The sequence below is a fragment of the Poecilia reticulata genome, linkage group LG14 (genome assembly GCF_000633615.1).
Source record: "Poecilia reticulata strain Guanapo linkage group LG14, Guppy_female_1.0+MT, whole genome shotgun sequence".
Taxonomy (NCBI): domain Eukaryota; kingdom Metazoa; phylum Chordata; class Actinopteri; order Cyprinodontiformes; family Poeciliidae; genus Poecilia; species Poecilia reticulata.
Window position 1 is genome coordinate 24,581,631 of NC_024344.1, and position 22,965 is coordinate 24,604,595.

A 22,965-nucleotide genomic window follows, 5' to 3' on the forward strand; every position below is an offset into this window, starting at 1 on the left:
GCCCAGTAATCTGTCCTGACTCTTCCTACCTAAACGTACCGGTATAAATAGACCAGGTATGTAGCGGTGTGTTCTCTTTCAGTCTCCCAGCAACCAGCACAGCTTTTTGGAGGCCTGTGTACTTTTCTCCATCTGGAAGCTTAGTGTTTATTGGTGAATGTTGAGGCCTAAGCATCATCTCTGTGCGGTGAGTTCCGTCTCAAATTGCCACAGAGGTTCATGTATGGGTAAAACAGTCAGGGAAATAGCCAACAGGTACAAACATGCAGCAAACAGGTGTAAATGTGTACAAACAAAAACCCACAATCAACAAAACAAATGCAAATGAAAAATGGTCTAAATATGAAAAGCTGCAGTTGCTCCACAAAATTAGAGATGGACCGATCTGATACGTATCAAACCCGATATGGAAAAGAATTCTAGTTCAGGGATCTGTGACAATGTATTCAATCCATAAGGGCAGATCTATTCAGTCTAATTCTATGCTTTGTGTTCTGAGCGACGTCGTTAAGGTCTTCACTGAGGGTCTGGTTTCATGCGACTTCGTTGGTCGACTCCCCCTAGTGGCCAGGAGCGCTTCAGTCTTGTAGAGCAAGATTTCAGACTTCCTATTTTTACTCTAATTATGGCATTTCTCCTGGCTCCTATTTCCTGTGGCTGCAGTGTTTTTTATTTGCAGTGTTTTTCTGTTGCATTTGTTTTTTTTTTGTGTCTGCGTGTCCTGGAGTTTGCATCGTTCATGAGTTTGCTGTGTGTTTGACAAGAAGAATGTTGACATCACACAACAGCATTCTGTTTCAAGAAGTAATAATGGATGGAGCCGTTTCTGGCTGAATTTTAAATTTATTCAGTATTTTTAAATTCAATATTGATAAATAACCAGATCCACTGGCAGATTATTTCACTTAGAACCAGACATTTTTCTTATCTTATAAGTGAAATGATCTGCTCAAGGACTAGGACTTTTTCATCAATATAAAGAAATTACTGACTTAAAACGAGCTCCTATATCTTTCTGAGAAGTTATCTGCAAGTTAGTTTTATCATAAGGTGCACTAAGATATTTTCACTAGGACATAGACAAAAATACTTGAAAGCATTCTGTGTTGTTGCTGTTTTTCTAAATAATAATCTTCAATGATCTTTTTGATAAAAGTGAAGAAACCATATTTAAATGAGAAATAAATCCAACTTTCTTTGCAAAATGTAATTTATTTATGGCTACATAAAGTTATGTCACATATTTTGATAAAAGTACTTTGTACATGGATCATGTCCAGAAAAGTGAGACATGATGACTTCACACTCAAATTATTAAATTATTTGTATTTAAACATAAGATTAGAAACAGATTCCTGTCCTGTCCTTTAGAGACAGATGCTCTGAAAACCAACCTTATGAAACAAAGATGGCTTTTTAATTTAGTGGCACACCTGCAGAACAAATCACATTTCCTTTAATCTTAAACCACATATAAACTTTATCCAACAGAGAGGAAAGATGATCTAAAAAACAATCATGCTAAATACATAAAATGACTGGAAAAAGGCATCTAATTGACATTTTTGTGGGAGATGAATGGTTTTGTATTTGATTTCATGACGCAGGTTTTCACTGTAGAACTAAATTTAAAACTGTATTAGTTAAATGTGTAAAAATTCAACTTCAACACATATGTGAAGAAACTCACTGGGAGTTAATATTTACAGTCTAAAAAAGGAAAATAGTTGGTCTTGGGCTCCATCGTCCAGAATAAAATTTATTTTATTGCAGTTATGTGTAAATGAAAAATAAAATGTTTACCTACTAGAGAGGTTAGAAATGGTCTCATGTGACATGTGGCCTCATTGCTTCATTTCAATTTCAGGTCGCAGGATTAACATTAATTTAGATCTTTTCATGTCACAATAACTGGTTTCAATGTATTTCAATGGAAACTTTGTGACAGACCAGTACAGAGAAGTGTTTAATTGTGAAGTTTAAGTAAAATTATGGTTTTCTAATGTCTTTCAAGCTAAAATCTAAAAATGTATGGGTCAATTCTTTTGCTGAAATCCATTTTATTTTTTGGTTGTTCATGCTGCTAATTACATGCGACTGCAGTCAGACTTCTGTGTGAACAGTTTACGACCACAAAACTGCCCAAATGTGCAGAAGAAGAACATAGACGTGACTCAGCAGTTGATCTGTTTACGGAAATAATAATGGCCACTGCTGTCTACGGATCAATTTTAAATCTGTTGACCAGTGGGAGCCGACTCCATCACAAGATCATGAAAAGACGAAGGAAGGTAATAAAAAGAAAGCACAGCTAATAGCAATGGCCTTTTGTAGAGAACTGGCTACAACTTTTGTGGAGAAGGACGCAAGAGTGGTGGGATTGTGATGTAATGCGATTCACTGACTAACTTCTTTCATAAATTTCAGAATTATATTTTCAGCCATTGTATACGTCCAGATTTACTGTGTCTGGCCTCTTCTGCTGCAGAATTATGACTCAGGTCTCACGTCAGTGACGTAAAAGTCGAATAAAAAGCAAAATGATCGTTCAGACTGCAGACACTTTGAAAACTATAATTTAGTTGGAATTGGGAATTCAGACTGCAGAGAAAAGGTTGGATCCTGCAACTTTAGGATGCTTCTACACCTCTAAATGAAAAGTCTGAATTACCGCCTGTTTACATCCATTGATTGAGCTGTTTGGATCTGGGGTGCATTAAAAGCTTCAGCATAAGCTTTTCCACATCATCCCTCTGTGTTGGTCTGTCACATTAAGTCCTGCAGACAAAGACACTCAGCTTTGTAGTTGTAATGCGACAAAGTGTTAATTTTCCTAGGGTGTGAATATTTTTTGCAAGGCTGTTAATCAATCCAGAAACAGCTGAAACAGTTCAACACAGGAAAGTCCTGAAGGAGTGATTTTAAAGGCAAAAGGTGAGTTTTTAAGACAGGACAGAAAATGAAAGGTAGGTTTTAGTTCAGGAGTGTGGCCTGATCACTTGCTGTTTCCTCTGGACGTTCGCTGCTTGGTCATTGTTGTCAGCATCTGGCTGATGTACGAGGTCAAAAGGTCATCCATCTTGTATCCCTGGAGTAGTTGGAGAGACAACATGTAATTAGCTGCAGGACTAGCGGACAACACCTGAGAATCACCTGCAGGGCGTCTGTCTGCGTGTCTTTCTGTCATGTTTCGATGCCGTCCTTACTAAGTGAATTCAGATGCTCACCAGCGACGTTTCGCAGAGCAGCTTGCTGCCTCGCACCAGGTTCCCGATAGTGATGTGGAAGTATGTGTTGCCGCTGCTCCAGTTGGAGATCTTGGTGAAGGGATGAGTGGTCAGGATGTCCTAGAGGACGAGGGATTAGCACAGATTAACAGCACATCTTCATAAAGTTGTAAAGATAAAACCGTGAGATCAATCCTCACCTTAGCCTTTGGATCAATCAGACTGACTCCGTGTTTATTGATGGCAATCAGGAGAGTTTCTGGGTAATTTGGATCTGTTGTTTGCTGCAGAAAATCAAAAACATTACATGTAGCAAGGATCAAAATATATTACTTTTGGTCTTGTTTACAACTACTTTTCTGGCATCTTCACCTTGACTTCAAAGAAGGCGGAGCCAAACGTCGGCCATTTATAAATGACCTTCAGGAAGGAGAGTTTGGCGTCTTCGGGTGTTTTTCCCGACTGTTTGTTAAAGAGCGTCATGATGGACTGAGGAGAGAAGAAAATCCAAAATGTGAGTCACATAAACTCATCATTCACTAGGAAAGATGCTAGAAATCCATTAGTTTGTGGATCTCTGCTTTCAACTGACTAAAAAATAAAATAAAAATCAATTCAATTCTTTCAACTAAGACTTATTATCAAAGACAACTTGCGTAAATATAAAATTAAGTTTTAAAAAGCGAATAAAAGCGTTCTAAACCAACTTGGACATAACAAAAATAGTACTTAATCTGGTTCTGCTTCCCAGCCGAAATTAATAAGTCTTTTTGATTACTGTGGAGGAATTTTGGCCAGATTTTATTTAATTCACATTGGAAGGTTTTACTGCATTCCAGTCAGATTTTAGTCCAGACTTTGACTAGGCCACTCCAAAACCTGTTGTTTTTGAAGGCATCCAGCAGTGAGTTAGCTCTGGATTTTATTCGGCTTCATTACTGAAGACAGCTTGAAATGTTATTTTCTTATATGAACTTGTTGATTGGACTTTTCTCTTGAAATAAACGATTTCAAAACAACTTTTTTTGTTATTGCATGTTAACTTTGTTTGATGATCTGGAACATTTAGAGCCTGTTAAAAAATACACAGAAAATGAATCCAGGTCTCAGGTAAATGCATCTAAATCACATTAACCAACCAGATTTTATTTCTTTTTCTTTCTTTGTGCTGCTGAAAGTAAACCTGGTCTCACTCAGTTCTGCTGCTCTGCTCACCCTCTTCCAGTCGTCTGGGGACAGATGTCGGATCTGGTCCTGAGGGACGAGGTCCTTCAGGATCTTGGGAATATTCTGGAAATGGGATTTGTCCTCTTCAAACTTCACCCTGTATATCAGAGCTGCCAGCTGGTGCACCTCCTCCCTCGAACACTTGTGGTAACCGCGGAGATACTTGGGCAGCTCCTGCACAGAAAAACAATTTTTTCTTTAAGTACAAGCAGGGAAACAAAACTGAAGGCTGCTTATGGTCATCAGTTATTTTACCATTAATTTGTCTTTTACAATATTAAAAGTACACTGAAGTGCAAATAAAAGTAATTCATTTTATTGTCTCAAATTGAACAACATAGCACTCCTTTAACGTACGCCTGATCATTGCTGAAGAGTCTGGTTGCTCAGAGTGCTGTATCCAAACATATTCATAGAAAGTTGAGTGGAAAGAAAAAGTGCGCCAGCAACAAAGGCAACCGCAGACTTGAGGGGATTTATTTCGGACATGAGAAAAATAACAGAAACAAGCATAAAGAAATTAATGAATAAATAAAACAAATTAAAAATTAGAATAGTCCAAAAACAAAAAGAGTACTGTCAACGTCACATGTCCAATAGGGAGTAGGAAGAAGCATTTGCTCGGATGAATCTGAAACATGAGCTACAAATGTTGCCTTCATCGTGTTAAAGGCTCTACTGAACCAGTAATTCATGCAAAAGGAACCCAACCAAGAACTGAGTGCATAGAAAATGATATAATTCTCAGAAACATGACATTTCTGCTTAAAATATCCTTTTTTATTGATCTTATGTAAGATGTAATTTATCTTAGATTCTCATTATCTATAAGCCGTAATTTTCAGAGTTACAAGAAATAAAGGCTTAAAATATTTTACTGTAATATTTTAGCTTTAATTTCCGAAATGAGAGCTAATAATGAAATTTTCACAATATTCTACTTTATATGAGTTATAAATTGAACACCAATTAAATATGAAATCCTCCAAGGATAGAAGTAGCCTCCATATTTTTACATCTTAGCCTCAAGTTTTCTGAAGAACTTTAAGTAGACACATTAATTATGTTAATGTGTCCAGTTGAAACGTTTCTGAAAGCACCTGATAGTAATGGAAGATGGAGTCGGCCATGGAGTCTTTTCCTGGCACCGTGTTGGTCCACAGCTTCTTCATGAAGAACACCTGATAGGTCAGTGAAGGCAGCGCACCTGTAGAGCCTGCAGGAAGAGTCAGAGATGCTCAAACAGTCTGAGCTTCAGAGACGAGAGCAGCTGTCCACCTCCATTACCATGTCTCGCTTTCTTGATCCAGTCAGTCAGATGTCTCACAAAGTCAAAGAAAAAGTCACCGTCTGGCACACTGATGACCTGAAAACAACAGAAAACGAGAGATTCATAAGGTTTGAGGTAATTCTTTTTTACACAGAAGCAAAATATACATATTTAATATTTAAAGAGAAAAGGACTGAAGGAACTGGAAAGGCTTCAGATTTTCTTAAATGTAAATCTCACTCACTATGCCACTGATATTTAGTCCACATCTAACAGCTAAATGTTGATTTAATTTTTTTTTAATAAGGACACAAACTGCAGGACCAGGCTAAGACATACATTTATTATGAGAATAAAGTCAATATTCAGAGAAAAAAAATCATACAAAAATAAAGCTGCAATATTACAATAATAAAAGTCTGAATATTACCAGAATATGACCTAATAATTTGAGAATAAAGTTGTAATAACAAAATAGTCAACATTATGAGAAGTCATAATATTACCAGAAAAATGTCTCAGTTAGTTGACATTATTCAAAATGTCTTTGTTTATATCATTACTGATATAAATTTGTTATAAAAGTATAACTGATTGCAATTTAAAAATTAGGTAACTTTATGTTATTAAAGCTAAAGTTTAAACAGTAATGATTTCTTGGTTAATGTCAAGTTGTCATAACAAAGAGATTTTGAATAATGTTAACTTTGTATTAAAAGTGTCATAATTTACTGAATGACGCTTTATGACAACAGTCATAAATATTCATGAAGGCTTATTCATGTTCATGACAGGTGTTATGTCATGTTTATGAAAGTGTCATGACAGTCTTATTCACCCCCCTTCAAATAAAGTGTTACCCAATAATGTCATATGACAAAAAAGTCATATCACAAGAAGTTGTAATTATACGAGGAAAAAAAGAAGCTTTTTTCTAGTAATTTTCCAATTAGCTTCTGGTAACATTTATTCTACTAACATTATGAAATTTTTCTCATGATTAAAAAATCAAATCTCTACTCTGTCGTAGTCTCCTCACCTTGTCTGTGATCTTTACAAAAAGACTGAAGCCCTCGGAGGATTTGAGCATCAGTCGACCGGAGATGTTGTGGCAGAAATCTTTAGCCTTCGTGCTCGACTCCACTTCAAACACCTGAGATCACAAGAAAACCAAAGAAAACGCTTCTTTTTTTTTTTTTTTACCAAAAATGATCAAGAATTTGCCATTTAGTTCCCAGTGTACACAGTTTACAGACAAGCAGTACAAATATAGAAATATTAGAGGAAGTTACAGAACAATATGTTCTGTAACTATCAGGTGCTTTCTTTTCTCTTCAATTTAAGGAAGAACAAGTGTTTTGTAATTGTAAAACGCTTATTTTACATTTTATCAAAGCAAAACTGAGAAATTTCTGCAGTTTTTAGAAAAGTTTTACAATAATTTTTTAATAAAGCAAATCCTGAACAAAGTTTAGATCCTTCAGTTCAGACGGTTCCAGTTTTCCAACAAACGTTTTGAACCCGAGTCGCTTCTGACCTCATCCGAGTCGTCAGGGAAGTAAACCTTGTGGAAAATCTGTGTGGTCTTGTGCTGGATGGCCTCCACCTCCACCAGGTGAGGAGGGTACTTCCTGGATCCGTTTCTGCACAAATCAGGAGGAAGATGAGAGATGAAGCAAGAGGGAAAACAAGGATGGGGTGAAAAAGCAGCCATGTGGTACCGCAGGGCTTTCTGCAGCCGCTGCATGCAGTCCGGCGCCAGTGGGAAGTGCTTCTTGGCCTGAAGGAACTTCTGGACGTGGGGCAGCAGGATGTTACTGGGAGGAAACAAACCAGTGCAGAGCCACAGCAGCTCCCAGCCCTTCTCCTCACTGAACCTTCACAGAGAAACAACAGCAACAGCTGACAGGACAGACTGAGGGAAATAAACTTATTGCTGGCCCTTCAGTTGAGATTTACTAACTTGATGTGATTGTCTGTGAGCTGTTTGAGGATCTGGCAGTAGATTTCATCCTTCAGCGGCTCCGCCTTCAGCGCTCCTTCAAAGATCTGATCGGTGAGCTCGTTGACGGACCGCGCCCGTTTAGACGGGTAGTCGCCCATGTATTTCATCACAGGTACAGAGACGGTCAGGGGAAAAAAAACACACGTGTAGAGATGACACACCGAATCCGAAACACTCAACACACCTGATAAAATGCAGATTTTTAATTGGCTGTAATAAATCCACATTTAATGAGATATGCTGCAAAACTCAGCTGTTAGAGAAACAAAAATAATATTAAAACAAGTTTCTATATCTTGCTGAAAAGTTATTATGAGTTAGTTTTGTCTTATTTTAAGTGAACCAAGATGTTTGGACTAGACCAAAAATACCTGGGAAGACTTTGCGGTTTTGCAGTGAATTTCCTTCAGTCTTTTCTTACTTTGAACCTTGAAGTAGTTTAAAAATAATTGTTCTAATTAATTTCTGTTGTATTGAAGTGCAATGTGATTAACGTGAGAAGCGAAGGATATCTATGAAGGCAAGAAGGGCCTCCTGGGAGAGTTCGTCGTGTGCCAGGACTTTCTTCAGCAGCGGCTGTTTGACAGGCTCCCTGACGCAGCTCCACAGTCGCTCCTTCCCTCGAGCTTTGGACATCATCACTCGGCTCAAGGTGCTCTTCGGAGGCGGCCTGGAGAGGCTAAAGGTTAAAGCAAGCACCCAACCCGTTCTGTGAGAGGTATTTGGTTGGTCGGGCACCTGAAGTGGTCATAGGAAAAGTCCTCCAGGGTGTAGGCCTTGGATTTGTCCTTTTCAGAAAGACTCATCTGAGACAAACTGAGAGACTCCCTCCTCTGATCAGGAGTCATGGTCACCAGAGCCTGAGACCAGAACAGGCAGGTTAGGATAAACAAGAATAAAATGACAAGATCTACACTGAGGAAGGTAATTATTACACAGTTTGTAATTTCTAAAAAAATATTCAGGGTCAGGATTAGATTCTCAAGTTAAAGGTGAGTTATTATGTTTTTTTAAACAGGTTTTGATAGGCCTATGACCTAAAACAAAACATGTTCATTACATTTTTCACACAAACCAGCTGACCAAACATGGTGGAGCTAAGCTGTGATTGCTAGGTAACGGGTGGAACTCTGCTGGGGTTGCTAGATGAGGGGCAGTGCCTGCTGATGTGACTTAACAATTGGGAGTTTTTTTTTTTAAATGGCTCTTATTCCAGACACCAAAAAACATTAATTTCTTGCCAAAAACTGAAATGGAAGTACAAAAACGTGCAAAACGTGAATTCTGTATAAGAAGTCCTTGAGTTTTTGCAGTGTATGCCTGGTTCTATACGTACAGTGTTTTTTGTGTGTCTCACTTTTCAAAGTTGATCCCTATGCCAACCTTTAGTTCCGCAATCTTTTATGAACAAAATCTACAAGAAGAACAAATCAGAACTAACAGAGCTAGTCCAGCATGATGCCACCATGAGCGGCGCTGTTCCAGGATGGAACAGAACCATAATAAGTTCAGGCTGAGCGTTAAAGCCATTCACCCTGATGACTGGCTCTTACCACAATGTCGTATTGGGGCCTGGTGATGGTGGGCAGCACGTAGACGCAGTCGGCAGGGAAGTCTCCTCTCTGCTTGGTCTTGTCATTGACACCGTGTGCCCAGCCAGAGTTCATCACATGTTCTCCGTCATGTTCATCCAGGATGATCAGATCCCCCTTACAGAAGCTCAGGAAGGTGGAGTCAACGCCAGCTGCAGGACAGAGGTCACAGCGAGAGTCACAGCTTGGTTCAGGACAGCAGAACCTTTCCCCAGACCGAGCCTGAAGTTCACCAGGGTTTGGACAGTCCAGCAGTCCCACCACGTATTTGGACTTCTTCCTCAGACCTTCGAGGAAGATGACCACCAGGTCCCGGATGTCCTCCGCGTTGTTGGAGGTGAAGGTGTACTCGTCTCCTTTGATGGTGGCCAATGTGAAACTCTGACCTTGCAGTTTTCCTCCTCTGGACAATGAAAGTTTAAACTTTAAAGTGATTTTCATAGCAACAGCTTCAAAAACATGGTAGGGCTGCAACTAACAATTATATTCGAAATCACTTATTCTGAGAATTAATCTATTATTCTGACATTTAATTGGATTAGCCATTCTCCTACCTGCTGCTGGACACGGCTGTGATTTCTGGGAATGACAGCTCCAGAAGAACCTGCTCCTGCTCATCCACAAAGTAAACCCCAGTCCAGTTCACCGCCACAATCACATCATTCTTTGGCAGACTGGGCCCTGTAGCAGACAATTATATCCATTTAAAATCATCAACACCACTCCTGTGCTTCTGAAACATAGATAAAAATAACCTGACCTCCTTACCTGAGAATTTAAAGGCCTCATAGAAACGTGAGAAGAGTAAAGGCCACTTTAACCGAGCAAAATCCACAACATCCTCCCTCACCTTCTGAGTGTTCAGCCTCCTTTTGTGGTATAATCCCTGCAGGACGAGATGCAGCGAGTCACCATCGCTCAACGGTGAGAAATAAAACCAAAGATTTGTTGTTTTTATGGTGACCTATTATGTTCCTCTGAACAGGTTAGGGTTATATAAAACATGTTCCTTTTAGATAATGAGATTTTCGTCTGCTCAGTTCTGTCTATGTTTATCTCCTTTCAGAGTGAGCAGTTTAGCAGGTACCTTTTTGTGGGCGTTGATGATGAGCTGAGCCCACTTCTCTGCAGTCTTAGTCGAGGTGACTTCTCTGTCGGGGATGTAGGACGGGATGAGGCTGAGCAGGCGCTCCTGGAGGATCTCAGAGCCATAGTCCACAAAGTACTGCTGAGAGGCCAGCTCAGCCAGATCTTCCTCCTGCAGAGGATGGACGCAGTTTAAACGAAAATGTTTAATATGACCTGAAAATCTGTTCTTATGCAGGTACTAAAATACTCTCAGGAGCTCAGTGAAATCATGCATGGTGCCTGTGTTCCTCACTGCTAGATTCTCCACAGTTCATTTTTAGCAGCATCATAACATAGAGAAAGTGAGTGGGATCAACAGGCAAGTGAAAGGAACACTTAATGCTTCAGGACAGAAAAACAATTTGGACAATTTTTAGAAACATATTCTGATTGGAACCTTTGTATGTAAAACAAAACAAAAAAAACAAACAATTAATTACTTTTGAAAATCTGTGTAATTAATATATCAAAATTAATGTGTTATGGTCCTGGCCCTAGTTTTAACACAAATATGTGTTAAAATTAATAAAAAGTATGTCCATATACTGAAAGTATACGAACTGAGCCGTTGGTTTGGGCTCCTTATGCATGAGTTACTGCATCACTAAAGGATGTCACAATGAAACAAGGACTCCATAGCCCAGGTAAGAAGTTTCTGATGCTTCTTCACTGTTATACCTGTTACTTCTGCACATTTTTTTTCCACTCAACTTTCCATTACTATTCTTGGATAGAGCTCTCTGCATGTAATGCTTATCCAACAATCAATATTTTAGTCTTTTCATGGAGGGCAACAATGAGTGTGTACTGGATTAAAAATCAGACTTCCTTCTTCAGACATGAAAAACAAATATTTAAATGTATAACTACCGTACATAATGCATTTTGAATCAAGTTACTAAAATTATCACATTTAAATCTCTCAAAACGTCCCTGAAAGTTATTTTTCACTGTAAAAACAGCAGAAGATATGAGGAACTCTCAAACATCTATCTGCTTTGTCATGGAGACCGTGGCTGCTGACCTTCTCACAGCGATACTCTCCAAACTTCACTCCTCTGACGATCTGCTGGTATATGAGATTTGTAGCAACGTAGTCCTCCGTGGGGTCATGCCAGGGGCTGAAGATCTCCTTCCTGAAGAACAGCCTCCAGGGTGCGTTCCTTTCCTGGGCGCCCTGCTCTTTGGCATACTGCTCGCATTGCGACACGGCATCCATGACGTGGTCGCTGCCGCTGCCCAGAGACGACACCTGACGGACACAGGCGTCCGTCAGTGGCGGCGCCGCAGTGGATGACATCATGGGGGCATTTCGGGCCATACCTTATCGAACAGAGCGATATACAGGGAGAAACCGAAGCGGTCGCGCAGGTTGATCTTGTCCGCAAGGGCGTTGCAGAGCTCAAAGGCCGTGGTGGCGGAATCCGCCAGCAGCGTCTTGGTGGTGCCGTCCATGAATGTCACAGGCAGCATGATGGGCTTCTTGGACTTGGTGGCCTCAAGAAAACAAAACATACAGAAACTCGCTAATTATACTAACTAAACAACACTAGAAGCATGTTGGAGCAGCTCTGTTATGTTGGTTCTAGTTTATTTAGTTTGTAAACTGTACGACAGCGCTGCAACTAACAATGATCTTAGTAATGGATTACTGTATTAATTAATCAAATAAAAATTACCACATTCTGTTGATTTTTCATTTAAACACTTAAGCCTTTTTATCAAATATTAGATATGCATTAAAATATGTAAATAAACTGATAACTTTTTAAATACAAAATAAACATTCTATTGTCTTAAATGGAATAACAGCATTCATTAAGAAAAACTTATGCAGTTTTAACTGTTAAAATTATGTCTTTAAAATCTGATTTTTTTCTTTTATAACCGCCTAATTCCTAGAAGACACAGATTTTCCCAAATCCCAGAGAAGCTGAGCAGGAAGCTTTATGCGGTTTGGACTACAAACATGAAGGTCTGCACCTGCAGCTCTAGCCAGGATGGCGGCTGGGTTCGTGTGCGGTTCACAAACGTCCTCCTCAGCCTCTCTTCGCAGTACGGAGCGTAACCAGGAGGACCGTTCTTCAGAAAGGTTCGTAAATACTGACCACACAGCAGAAAAAACATTTTTATCAAACACACTGCTGGGAAGGGCAGATTTTTTTCTCTCTCCTAAATGCCCTATGTGCCATTGGAAAATAAAACCAACTTTGTAAACTTATGTATTAACATACATTTTATTTTTTGTAAATGCTTCTATTGCCGTTTTCTCTGGAAAACAAACAAATAAGAGTTTTGTTTTCCTTCAAACGCCTAAACTATAGTCCATAATTTTCACATTAAATATTGATTACAAAAAAAACACACCAGTAAAATGAGAATAAAATGATTTCCCCTTAAACATTCTTACTTTGACAAACTTCTCGGATGGAGCGAAGCAGCCGACACAGAGAGACAGAAGGATCCATCCCCGGGCGTGGCTGCTTTTGGACGGGTTCTGAGTGAGCTGTTTGCAAATCTGACAGTAGATCTCATCCCTGCAGCAGAGATGAATGAATAAAATACATACACACACACACAGTTTGGAGAGAGAAGAGTGTTAAACTCCAGAGTTCACTTAAAGCTGATCAGACATTCAGCTTTAAATGTATTTTTTTGTTTTACCAATTCTTGATTTTTTTTTAGTGAAATTTTTGGTTTCCTTATTTTTAAATTGTTCAACCTTAATATTCTGGTTTAAAACAATTTCTGCTAAAAATATTTTTCATTTTTGGATTTTTTTAAACACAAACAACAACAACAATTGGGATGATTTTGCTTATTTGCAGCAGATGCAAATTCAGAAACTGAATCTAGCTTTCTACGAGAGTTCACTCTAAGAAAGCTAAATTATGTAATTCAGGGACATTACCACTATAAGTTTTTGCATCCACATTCTCACAAATCAGTCCTGTTTGAACACAATCATGTGCACGACCTAACAATCCATCATTACACACTGGGGGATAATTATATATCATTCATACCTGCACCACCCAATCTGGCAGCCTTAGTGGTGTTGACATCCACCCTGGATGTCAACACCACTAAGACTTTGGATCTGCTCTGCGAACCTGAGCGTTGGCCGTAAGATGCCGTTTCCGATGATGAAGTGGAGCTTCTCCAGGTTGGAGGTGGGTCGATCCTCCAGCATGCTGTTGCCCTGCAGGCTGTAGTCCACGCCCTCTGTCAGCCGCCTGGTGACCTACAGATGATAGAGGGAAAAACTTTCAGGTTTAAAGCTTTTGGATGAGGTAAATAGGGGAGTGAAAGACTTTTACTGGAGGATAAATTGTGAAAATAAAGTATTAATACTGTAATTGTTTATTAATAGATTGTTAGATTCAAATTAGTTCCAATTAATTAACTAATAAAGCACACTTAGACCTTCTTTTAGTGTTTCAGTTTGAAAGCCGTCCAACAGAGGGCTGGTAAGTCAAGGGATGGTGAACTTTCCAGAACGGTAAAGAGAAACGGCCCAAACAGTGACTAGTTTGGGATGCAAAATGCACTATGTGGGTGGTGCGGGTTTGGATGATATATAATTATCCCCCAGTGTGCATAGTGGTTATGTTTAGAAAAATAAACACTCTACAAACTCCTTAAGTTATCATTTCAATGGCGCTCATTCAGCTGAGCTGTAAGACGGAGCAGCGACAATTTCTCAATCAAAAATTATTAAAGTCCTACAAAGGCGAGGATGTCATGACAGAAAAGCTGAGGGCAAAACAGAGAAATCGCAACATGATGGAAAAAAAAAACATGATGCCACTAAGCAAAGTTGATTTTGAGGGCTGCTGTGAGTTGATGCACTTCATGGAGAGAAGTTTTAACATTCTTTCAAGAGCAACAGACGGTACTGTGTGTTTAACATTTTTCATTAATGTCATCTGTTATTTTTCTACTCAGCAACCTTTGAGGTTCCTGTTGTATTATATTTCATAAATATGTCCGAGTTTTATAGTGTGAGCAAACCGCGATTTTCTTCTTATTCAGTTAGTATTTAATACAGTGGACATAAAAAAGTGTTGAAAATTGAAGTAGATTTTTTGAATTCAGCATATTATGAAACATTCCACTCCATGAAAAAGGAGTAAATTTCCACACAAAAACTCTGAGATTAAACTCAGAATTTTTTTAGAAAAAAACTTGAAAATTTCTGAGTTTGAAGTCAAAAATGTACCAGAAAAAAAAAAAAAATTAAGATTAATCTAAAAATTGTTGAAAAAATATGAACATTTTCAACTTTTGTAAATTTTCTCATTTTCAAAAGTTGAAAATGCTTGACTTTTGTAACTATGATTTTTGGTGGAACGCTGGCCCCTTTATGCAAAATAACCCTCAAGGTTTTAAGAAAATGGACACTTTTTAATTAATCGTTAGTTAATCAATAAGATCAGTTTTACATGAATTCAATCGATAACTTTACATAGAACCAAAATATCTTCTTCGAAGGTTTCTGCAGATTTTACCCATAATGCTTTTGTTTTTACCACTGAATTAACCCTAATCCAGTTTGTAAACATGAACAAACCTGACCTCTTCTGTTATCTTTGTTTTCCTCTTCAGAGTTAGAGACACCAGCTTATGTCTGACGCTGTTCCTCTTCTGAGAGTCTATGGAGCTGTTCTGTAGAGACAAACGTGGATCAAGTTTCCTCCTCAGAAAATAAGCAATAAGACGCTGAGCAGCACCGCCTCACCTCTTCCTCCACCTGCAGCTCCTGCAGCTCCCTCTTGTAGGTCCTCTTGCCGAGGGTTTCGTAGATCTTGGTCATGACGGGGATCTTCTCACTGCCGTCGTTGATGACTATCTGGCATTTTGGTTCTGGCAGGTCGCCCATGAACCTCAACACGGTGATCCACACGGCTAACGCAGCCTGGAAGACAGGGAAAAAGAGGTTTTAATCAGATCTTCGATGAGCTCATCACAGGATACTCTGGTGTGACAATTTTTCAATCACAATGTTTTTCTTCCACTAAACTGTCCATGAATGTTCTTGGATAAAGCACCCTACATTATTTATCATGTTTTTCAGAGGTATTTTGTTTTGATTGCATATTTTTTTGTTTTATATTTTATTTATTCTGCCCTTTGCACCAGGGATATGAGGGAAACACCGACATCTACCACTTAGCTGTGATCTAATTTCTAATAGCCATAAAATATAAAATAAATATGATATATTGACCCTATTGGGTCAGTCTGGATAAACCATAAATAAAAAAAATAAAAAAAAGATTTCCCTAAGTGTTACATAATTTAAACAAGAAAAATGAGATTTCTAACTGCATTATACTCTAACTATGATTAAATCAAACTTTATTTGATTCAATCTGTCTGTACAGCTGAATCTGCATGAATTTGATATATTTATTACACATTTTTCTATATAATTGGATACAACTTTTACTGTTTATGTTGTGACTTGAAATCTTTTCTGAATTGGCTCAATATAAATAAAATTAATTAATTAATAACATGCCACAATTTTTCCTGCATGCCAGAACTATTTCTGTTCACATTTCTGCTCCACCCTGAACTGAAAACAAACATGGCCACCCCCTTTGGCTTGTTTCTTTACTACAATCTGAACAGAAGCTGAAACTCACCAGCTGGTCTCCTTCGTCCTCGTGAAACAGCAGCGGTTGCTTCAGCGGCCGCCTGATGTAGGTGTGAGTGGAAAGACCCTGGAAGTAGGTGGCGGCGAACTTGGAGAACTTGTAATCGGATAGATCTTCCTCTTCCTCGTCGGGTAATGGCGGAGCTTCATTCAGCATCTCTTCTTCTGCTTCCTCGCCCCGAGGAGTTTGCTCCAAATCCTGAGGGAACACAGAATAGTGGAATGTCACTTTCAGAACCTCGACACCAAGATTTACTATCAGGATAAACAAACAAGGGAATTATTTTAACATGCAGAACATGTGAAACCCACAACCGTTTTTGGTGTTATGTGTTTTATAGTTTGGTAAGGTAATACATGTATGCAATGATGTTGTTTGATAATGTTTTTTTTTTTTTTTTTTACATTTTAGAGGATGTTCTTAACTCAATTCTTCACTATTCTCAGGCTTTCTTTTCTTATCTTGACCTCTGCAGATGTAAGTTAGGATCAAACTAACTCACATCAGGTACAATGCATCAAATGGTTTTCATTGAGTTTAAATAAAGTTAAAGGTTGCTCATAACCTCCAAATGAGTCAATGTGATTGATTAAAGTGTTTAAATCAGTGGTGCCCAAAGTCGGTCCTCGAGGGCCAGCATCCCACATGTTGTAGTTCTCTCCCTGGTTTAACACACCTGGATCAAATGATGGCTCATTGGAGACCTAAGGAGAACATTTACATGCTGAAAAGATTGTTACTACCAATAGGGAGAGAACTAAAACATGCAGCATGCCAGCCCTCAAAGCCAACTTTGGGCACCCCTGGTTTAAATGATGCTTCAGGTATATTTCTTTGTATTTGAATAATTTTATCTAACTTTCACCAAAGCTTAGACGTATGATGGCATATTAGGTTCACTGTACGTAGATAAAGACAAAAAAAAAAAAACAGAACACATTTCTGACAAAAAAAATCTGAAATGAGTTTTTCCTTGCAAATTTTTTAAAATCTTTTCTTGAAAATCTCTAAGACTAATCTTACAAATTCTGTATTTTTTATTGCAAATTTTTGATTTTTGGAGGTCAGAAATTTCCTTGTTATTTCTGGAAAATGAATATAAAAATTTATGAATTTTCTGGCAGAAATTTAATCAAACCATGAACACGTACTTCAAACCCAGCCGGCGCTTGTCCGTCCTGGTTCGGGAGCGGTCCGGAGTCCCCGAGGAAACCAAACATCCGGTCCACCATGTCGGAGTGGTCGACAGGCTGCTCCTTCTCCCTCTCCATCTGATCAAGCAGCTCCTTCTTCCTGCGCGCCTCCTCCTTCTCCTCCCTTTCCCGCTCCTCCTGCTGCTGGGCCAACTGGAAGAGCCGCTCCTGGTGCTTCCTCTCGGCCTCCGCCTTGGCCCGCCGGACCGTCATCTGGTTCCGGAGCTGTTCCTCCTCGGCCAGACGCTGCCGCTCGGCCTCCAGGCGCCGCTGACGCTTTAAGATGAGAAAGCAGAAGAACACGGTTCACAGACGAAGACGTTAAAACTGCAGCTGCTTCCTGACTTACTCAAACCTCAAAGAAAAAGGTTTGGTTAGAGAGAGTCTTATTGTTTTGTTTCAAATTAAAAAACGCTCCCTATTTGTTGATTTTACTCTACTTCTTTTTTCTATCATTATAAATAATAAGAATATTAATAATAATAATAATAATAATAATAATAATAATAATAATAACAATAATAGTAATAAAACATGTAGAATATACAAGATTTAATAGACCTGTGACTAGCATATTTAAGGACAACTTAGTTTTTAAGACATCTAAGGTGGTGCAAACACACTGAATAGTAATTATTAGTAGTATTACAAATAAGAATAAATATTTTATCTTTTGTATAATTTACAGCCACATTTTATTTATATTCATGAAAATGTTGTAGAACAAAAATTATAATTTCTTTATATTCTGAAATTATACAGAACAGAAACTACAAATCTTTGAAAAAAAAAAAAAAAGATATAATTAAAAAAAGATTTGTAGAAACAAACAAAAAAAACAAATACAATCAAAACTTGTATCTAGAAATAATTGTGAGTTTTACTGCAGGATGAATTATGTTGATCCCCCTTTATGAAGTCCAGCGTAGTTGATTCAACTCATGACTTTTATTTTGTTGTAATCTAGCAGAGATGTGTCTGAGCAGCTCTGATATGCTGCCTGGAGTCCACAGTAGTTAAATTAAAAAACAGTGAATACACATCAAAATTGTAAACCTTTAATCTTTTCTTTTTTAAAGACACTTTTATTTGTTTAACAAAACACAAACAGAACACAGTAGAATCATTTAAGGCCCACAGGTAATAATAGTTATACTTTCTGACATCACGTTTCCAAGCGCAACACACGAGGATGACGAAGCAAAAAAGATAAACCCACAATAAATTCATATAAAAACAAAAATACAAAGCAAGTGGGAACAAAACAATAATGATAATAATAGTAATAATGATGTGAAGTGAATGCTGCTCCAGCTCATTTTCAATGAACACCATTGTTTTCATTCATAAAGCAGAGCCAGCCAGAGGCAAAGCAAACTGAGCCACTTATTAAGGCCCCCAGGCCAGTACAGGGCACTCAAGAACCTTCACTTGTATTCATGTTTATCAAGAATAAGCCAACTTATACTTAACTGGTCCATTGTTTTTAAAAAAGCAGACTTTTTAGTTTACATCTTAAAATAAATTAATTTAAGATTAAAAATAAATAAGCAAGTAGCATGTAAATAGAGCCCAATATTTAGTTTGCAAAGTTAAAAATGTTTGATTATTTTAGTAAATCAACCAAAAACAACCACTGGACATTTGAGGATAAAAATATTGTATTCATGCCGAAATGCAGACATGTTGCTGTTAGAAAATTATATCAGGTCTTGCTCCTATTCCTCAACCCATAAACACAAACGACAGAGCATCTCTGTCAGATATGACTCAATACAATGACAGCGAAATGTATAACAAAACATCTGAGAGACATGATGCTTTAGTTTTTAGACTAATAAACCTTTCAACATCATCAAATGTATGTTTAAATCTGAAAATGTTAATTATTTTCTCTGCAATAGGACATATTTTTAAATAATAGATTTGCTATTACTAAATTAGAAGGCAAATAAGACATGATTAATTCAATCGATGGTCAGTGGCTCAAAAAGAACTGAGCTTTTCACATCTGGATGTTAGAAGTATTTTTCAGCTACAGATGTATCCTTTGCAACAAATGATCAAGTATACACTATGGCATTTTAAGTATTTCAAATATTGTATAAAATAGGCTGGTTAAATGAAAAATCTGCACAATGTGCAAATTATTTCTTACTATATTATTATATTACTCGATTAAGAATAATCAATGACAAAAACAACTGTTAGTTGCAGCCCTAATATTGTTTAAACGCCTTTATTTATCTAATTTTAATAACATTACATATGAGGCAGTATTTCCTATAGAAATAAAACCTGTATGTTTTATAGTACTAAAGTGATTTTTTTTTTTAATTCAGGTTTTCAAGACACAATTTTAACAGTTAAAACTGGATTGATTTATAAAATATATTTGGCAAATGAGTAAATTATAAGTTACAAAACATAAATGTCTGTATTGTAGCACCTGTTCTGGTCATTCCGGCAACAGAAAGAATGACAGGTGGATAGAAGAAGAAGAAACAGGGAATGTTGGCAGCAACATTGAACCAAAACCTGACCAGCAAGTGTTTGATGCTACTGGCTGATATGTAAAGGGAAGGATATCTTTCACACAGGCCTCTGTTCCTTCCTGGTGTAATTCTGTTATAAATGTATACAAATATTGAAAGATTTATTAACAGGCACTCCCTCACAGCCAGTCTCCGTGTCTTTCTGGCAGGTCAATGAGGTGCAGGTAGCAGTAGTAAACGTAGTAACCATTTACCTCGGCCCTGAGCCTCTGGCAGAGGCGTCTGGCTATCATGCCTCTGGTGTAGGCCTGGAGGGTCAACACGGCTCGGAGGCGTCTCCAGAAGGTCTGCCGGACGAGGAAGCCCCGGCAGCGGGCTTGGATCAGGGTGATGCGGCAGCGAGTGATCCGGTAGCTTCTGTAGTACTTCCTGGACCTGCAGACTGCCTGAAGGCGAATGAAGCCCGACTTCATCTGACGGAGAAACATTTATTCCAAAAGTCACGATTTTTCCAGGAAAGTTTTTAGGATTGGTCTATGGGCTGTACAAAATATGTTTGTTACGTTTTTTGTATAAAATAATTTTTAGATGATGAAATTTCACCTTTTTAAGCACTGTTTTTAGTAGCAGAAGAACCTCAAATAAAAGTACAAAAGCGTACAAAATGTGAATTTTGCATAGTACACTCCCTTTAAGAATCAATATTTTATTGTTATCATTCCTTAAGCTTTTAAGAGAAAACATCTCTTTTAGCATCTAAAAAAAAACCCCACACAAAACGCTCCAAGAATCAGAACGACTCACAATTTGGTAATTCTTCCTGCTCCTGTACCCCCTCCAGACCTTCTGAATAAAAACCACAGCGCTCCTGAGTCTGCGAAAGTTTGACCTGTCAAAGAAACAGAAAATACACATTAAACCACAACTCCATCATGCAAAATCAATTCTTTGAACTTCAATAAGTAGCTTTTAATAGACATTCATAGATATTTATACATATATTTTCATCTATAGCTCAGCTGTTGGTCCCCTTTTTTAAGTTTGTATGTAAATGTTCTGCTATATTCATGACTTGTTGCAGGATTAAAGATGCTGAAGACATGGTTTTATTATATTTAGTAAATATGTTTCAACTGTTTCAATGCACCTTTCTATGTTTATGGAGTCAGTTGCAGCATGGTTTGAAAACTCACGCCTCAAGATGATAAAACGGCTTTGATTTGTTTTTCTTCAAACACAATATTTGACTTATAATAATGTTTTAAATAAAAAATACCAAGCTCAAAAAATAACTTAGGTGTTTTTAGAAGTTATATTCATAGTAAACTCACCTGCATGCTTGATGCCACAGATTGGATAGGCGACTGCCACAAGCTGGCAGCAAATAGTTTAAGAAGCATTAAAAGCAATTTAATCAAATATTAGCCCTTCAGGGAAGTTTTACTTTAAAAGGATCAGCTCAGTTTATGATTTTATGAAGAAAATGGAAAATGAAAGCAAATGTTGTGAAGAGAAGAAATTTAAAAAACGTATTTCTCAAAACACTCAGCTTCCATGATTTCTCCACTAACCTCGCTTTCAATCCACGCACAGATTTCTGGATGAGGATGACTTTATCGGTGATGGCTTTATCTCTCTCGAGCTCCAGCTGCATGTCATGGTGGTCCTGACAGGAAAACACAAAGTGAGAAGTAAGTAAGCTTTATCAGGACTTCACAGAATAACTCAGGTGGCTCGGCCAAATTCTAATGGAATGATAAGATTTATGACCATAAAAAACAATTTCATGCAACACATTGCAAATCAGAAAAATGATCTACATTAGATGTCGCTGAACTGTATTTCGACACAGTATTTCATCAACTGATAACAGGAAAACTAACCTTTAAAAAAATCTTTGTTTTTCCAATCTGCCAGTCTTCCTGTTTTCCCAACCGGGCTGAGACTATCTGCTGACAGGTTCCCTTCAGGTCATCCTGAATGAAGTTACAGTTTAAGAAAACTAGTAGAACACCTTTTGTTTGTTTTTATAAAAACAAAAACAAAGAAATTTCAAGATTTCATTTTACTATTAATGTCAATAACGAAATAAAATCTATCAAAAATGCTTTAATGCTCTGCAAACAGAAGAATATCGATGTAACCGATTCCACAGAGATGTGATAAAAAAGAGAATAAGACAAAAACCAAAGAGATTGTGCTGTTTACCTGTATGTGAGCAGGTTTGATTCCAGGCATCAGGACTCGATATCGATCCACAAATTCAGCAAAGCTGTATCTGATGGGATAACCTGCTCTCCTGATCCGGATCGTCTCCATCATGCCGGAGTAGCGCAGCTGGCGAATACACAGCTCTCTGTCAAATAACTGAGGAAAATAATGCAGAAACACACGACTTGTCATTATCAACTAAAAAGAATACAAATACAGGATAAAAATGTTTCAAGTTCTGATTGATTTTGTCATTATTAATTTACAGAAGGGAAGATTTATTTGCATTTGGCCAAAAATGGAGACTGGAAATGCTGCAAGTCTATAGTTTTGCTACGCATTTTCAAACATAGCATGACTAAAAACAGGATTTGAATTTAATTGTGCCAAAGCTGTGAAATGGGTATAACACCACATTTAAAAATTCATATTTAGTTGTTTTAATTGTGTTATTTTTAACGTTTTCAGTTGAATTTGTGTATTAGAGCTCAGAGTGAAGTTAGCTGTTGCTACATTAGACTAACAAGCTCTATTCTGAAAGGTTACATCAGCATTTATTAATTGTGTTGAGATTTTGGAAAGAAATAAACTATAAATAAAACATTATCAAAAATTTGAGAGGTGGTAGTGTTATATAGCTGATAATTTTTTGTTGTTTATTTAAAAGGTAACAACGCTGAAGTGGAAAAATCTTCTAAAGAATTGTCCACTGCAGGGGAAGAAAAGAATAAATCAGATGTTAAAACAAAATTTGGTGCATGCAAATGACAGAGCAAATGCTTATTTTAGGAAAAAATGAATGTCAATTTGATACAGGCAACTTTTATTTGCAAACATCCTCCTCCTAACAACTCTGATAATCACATTTTTCTTTCATCTTTATGCTACATTTTACTCTTCGAAAATCTCAGAACAGACAATCAATAATATAATTTTTAGTTTTTACAATGACAA

At 37.7% G+C, this 22,965-nt stretch overlaps 1 protein-coding gene and 1 long non-coding RNA gene across 3 annotated transcripts in view; one reads left to right on the forward strand and one right to left on the reverse strand.

Moving 5' to 3' along the window:
- Positions 1-1,192: 1,192 nt before the first annotated feature.
- Positions 1,193-22,965, reverse strand: part of LOC103476307 (unconventional myosin-VIIa-like) — a 37,883-nt gene continuing 16,110 nt past the window's right edge. For both annotated transcript variants that reach the window (XM_008428549.1, XM_008428548.1), the window contains 32 exons: positions 22,009-22,167; positions 21,684-21,776; positions 21,372-21,466; positions 20,605-20,689; positions 20,055-20,273; positions 17,264-17,581; positions 16,101-16,310; positions 15,191-15,367; positions 15,028-15,117; positions 13,563-13,693; positions 12,860-12,986; positions 12,433-12,552; positions 11,773-11,946; positions 11,474-11,701; positions 10,409-10,579; positions 10,090-10,207; positions 9,876-10,002; positions 9,555-9,724; positions 9,283-9,473; positions 8,468-8,589; positions 8,242-8,399; positions 7,688-7,841; positions 7,446-7,601; positions 7,262-7,367; positions 6,764-6,877; positions 5,742-5,820; positions 5,555-5,670; positions 4,443-4,628; positions 3,600-3,716; positions 3,428-3,511; positions 3,228-3,347; positions 1,193-3,088 (listed from right to left, as the gene is read on the reverse strand). In XM_008428549.1, coding sequence (XP_008426771.1) covers positions 2,996-3,088; positions 3,228-3,347; positions 3,428-3,511; positions 3,600-3,716; positions 4,443-4,628; positions 5,555-5,670; positions 5,742-5,820; positions 6,764-6,877; positions 7,262-7,367; positions 7,446-7,601; positions 7,688-7,841; positions 8,242-8,399; positions 8,468-8,589; positions 9,283-9,473; positions 9,555-9,724; positions 9,876-10,002; positions 10,090-10,207; positions 10,409-10,579; positions 11,474-11,701; positions 11,773-11,946; positions 12,433-12,552; positions 12,860-12,986; positions 13,563-13,693; positions 15,028-15,117; positions 15,191-15,367; positions 16,101-16,310; positions 17,264-17,581; positions 20,055-20,273; positions 20,605-20,689; positions 21,372-21,466; positions 21,684-21,776; positions 22,009-22,167 — 4,608 coding nt within the window. In that variant the 3' untranslated portion in view covers positions 1,193-2,995. The remainder of the gene's footprint in view (positions 3,089-3,227; positions 3,348-3,427; positions 3,512-3,599; positions 3,717-4,442; positions 4,629-5,554; positions 5,671-5,741; positions 5,821-6,763; positions 6,878-7,261; positions 7,368-7,445; positions 7,602-7,687; positions 7,842-8,241; positions 8,400-8,467; positions 8,590-9,282; positions 9,474-9,554; positions 9,725-9,875; positions 10,003-10,089; positions 10,208-10,408; positions 10,580-11,473; positions 11,702-11,772; positions 11,947-12,432; positions 12,553-12,859; positions 12,987-13,562; positions 13,694-15,027; positions 15,118-15,190; positions 15,368-16,100; positions 16,311-17,263; positions 17,582-20,054; positions 20,274-20,604; positions 20,690-21,371; positions 21,467-21,683; positions 21,777-22,008; positions 22,168-22,965) is intronic.
- On the forward strand, positions 15,136-16,174 carry LOC103476306 (uncharacterized). The gene is made up of 3 exons (XR_535446.2): positions 15,136-15,226; positions 15,323-15,430; positions 16,087-16,174. It is a non-coding gene; the product is annotated as an uncharacterized LOC103476306 (long non-coding RNA).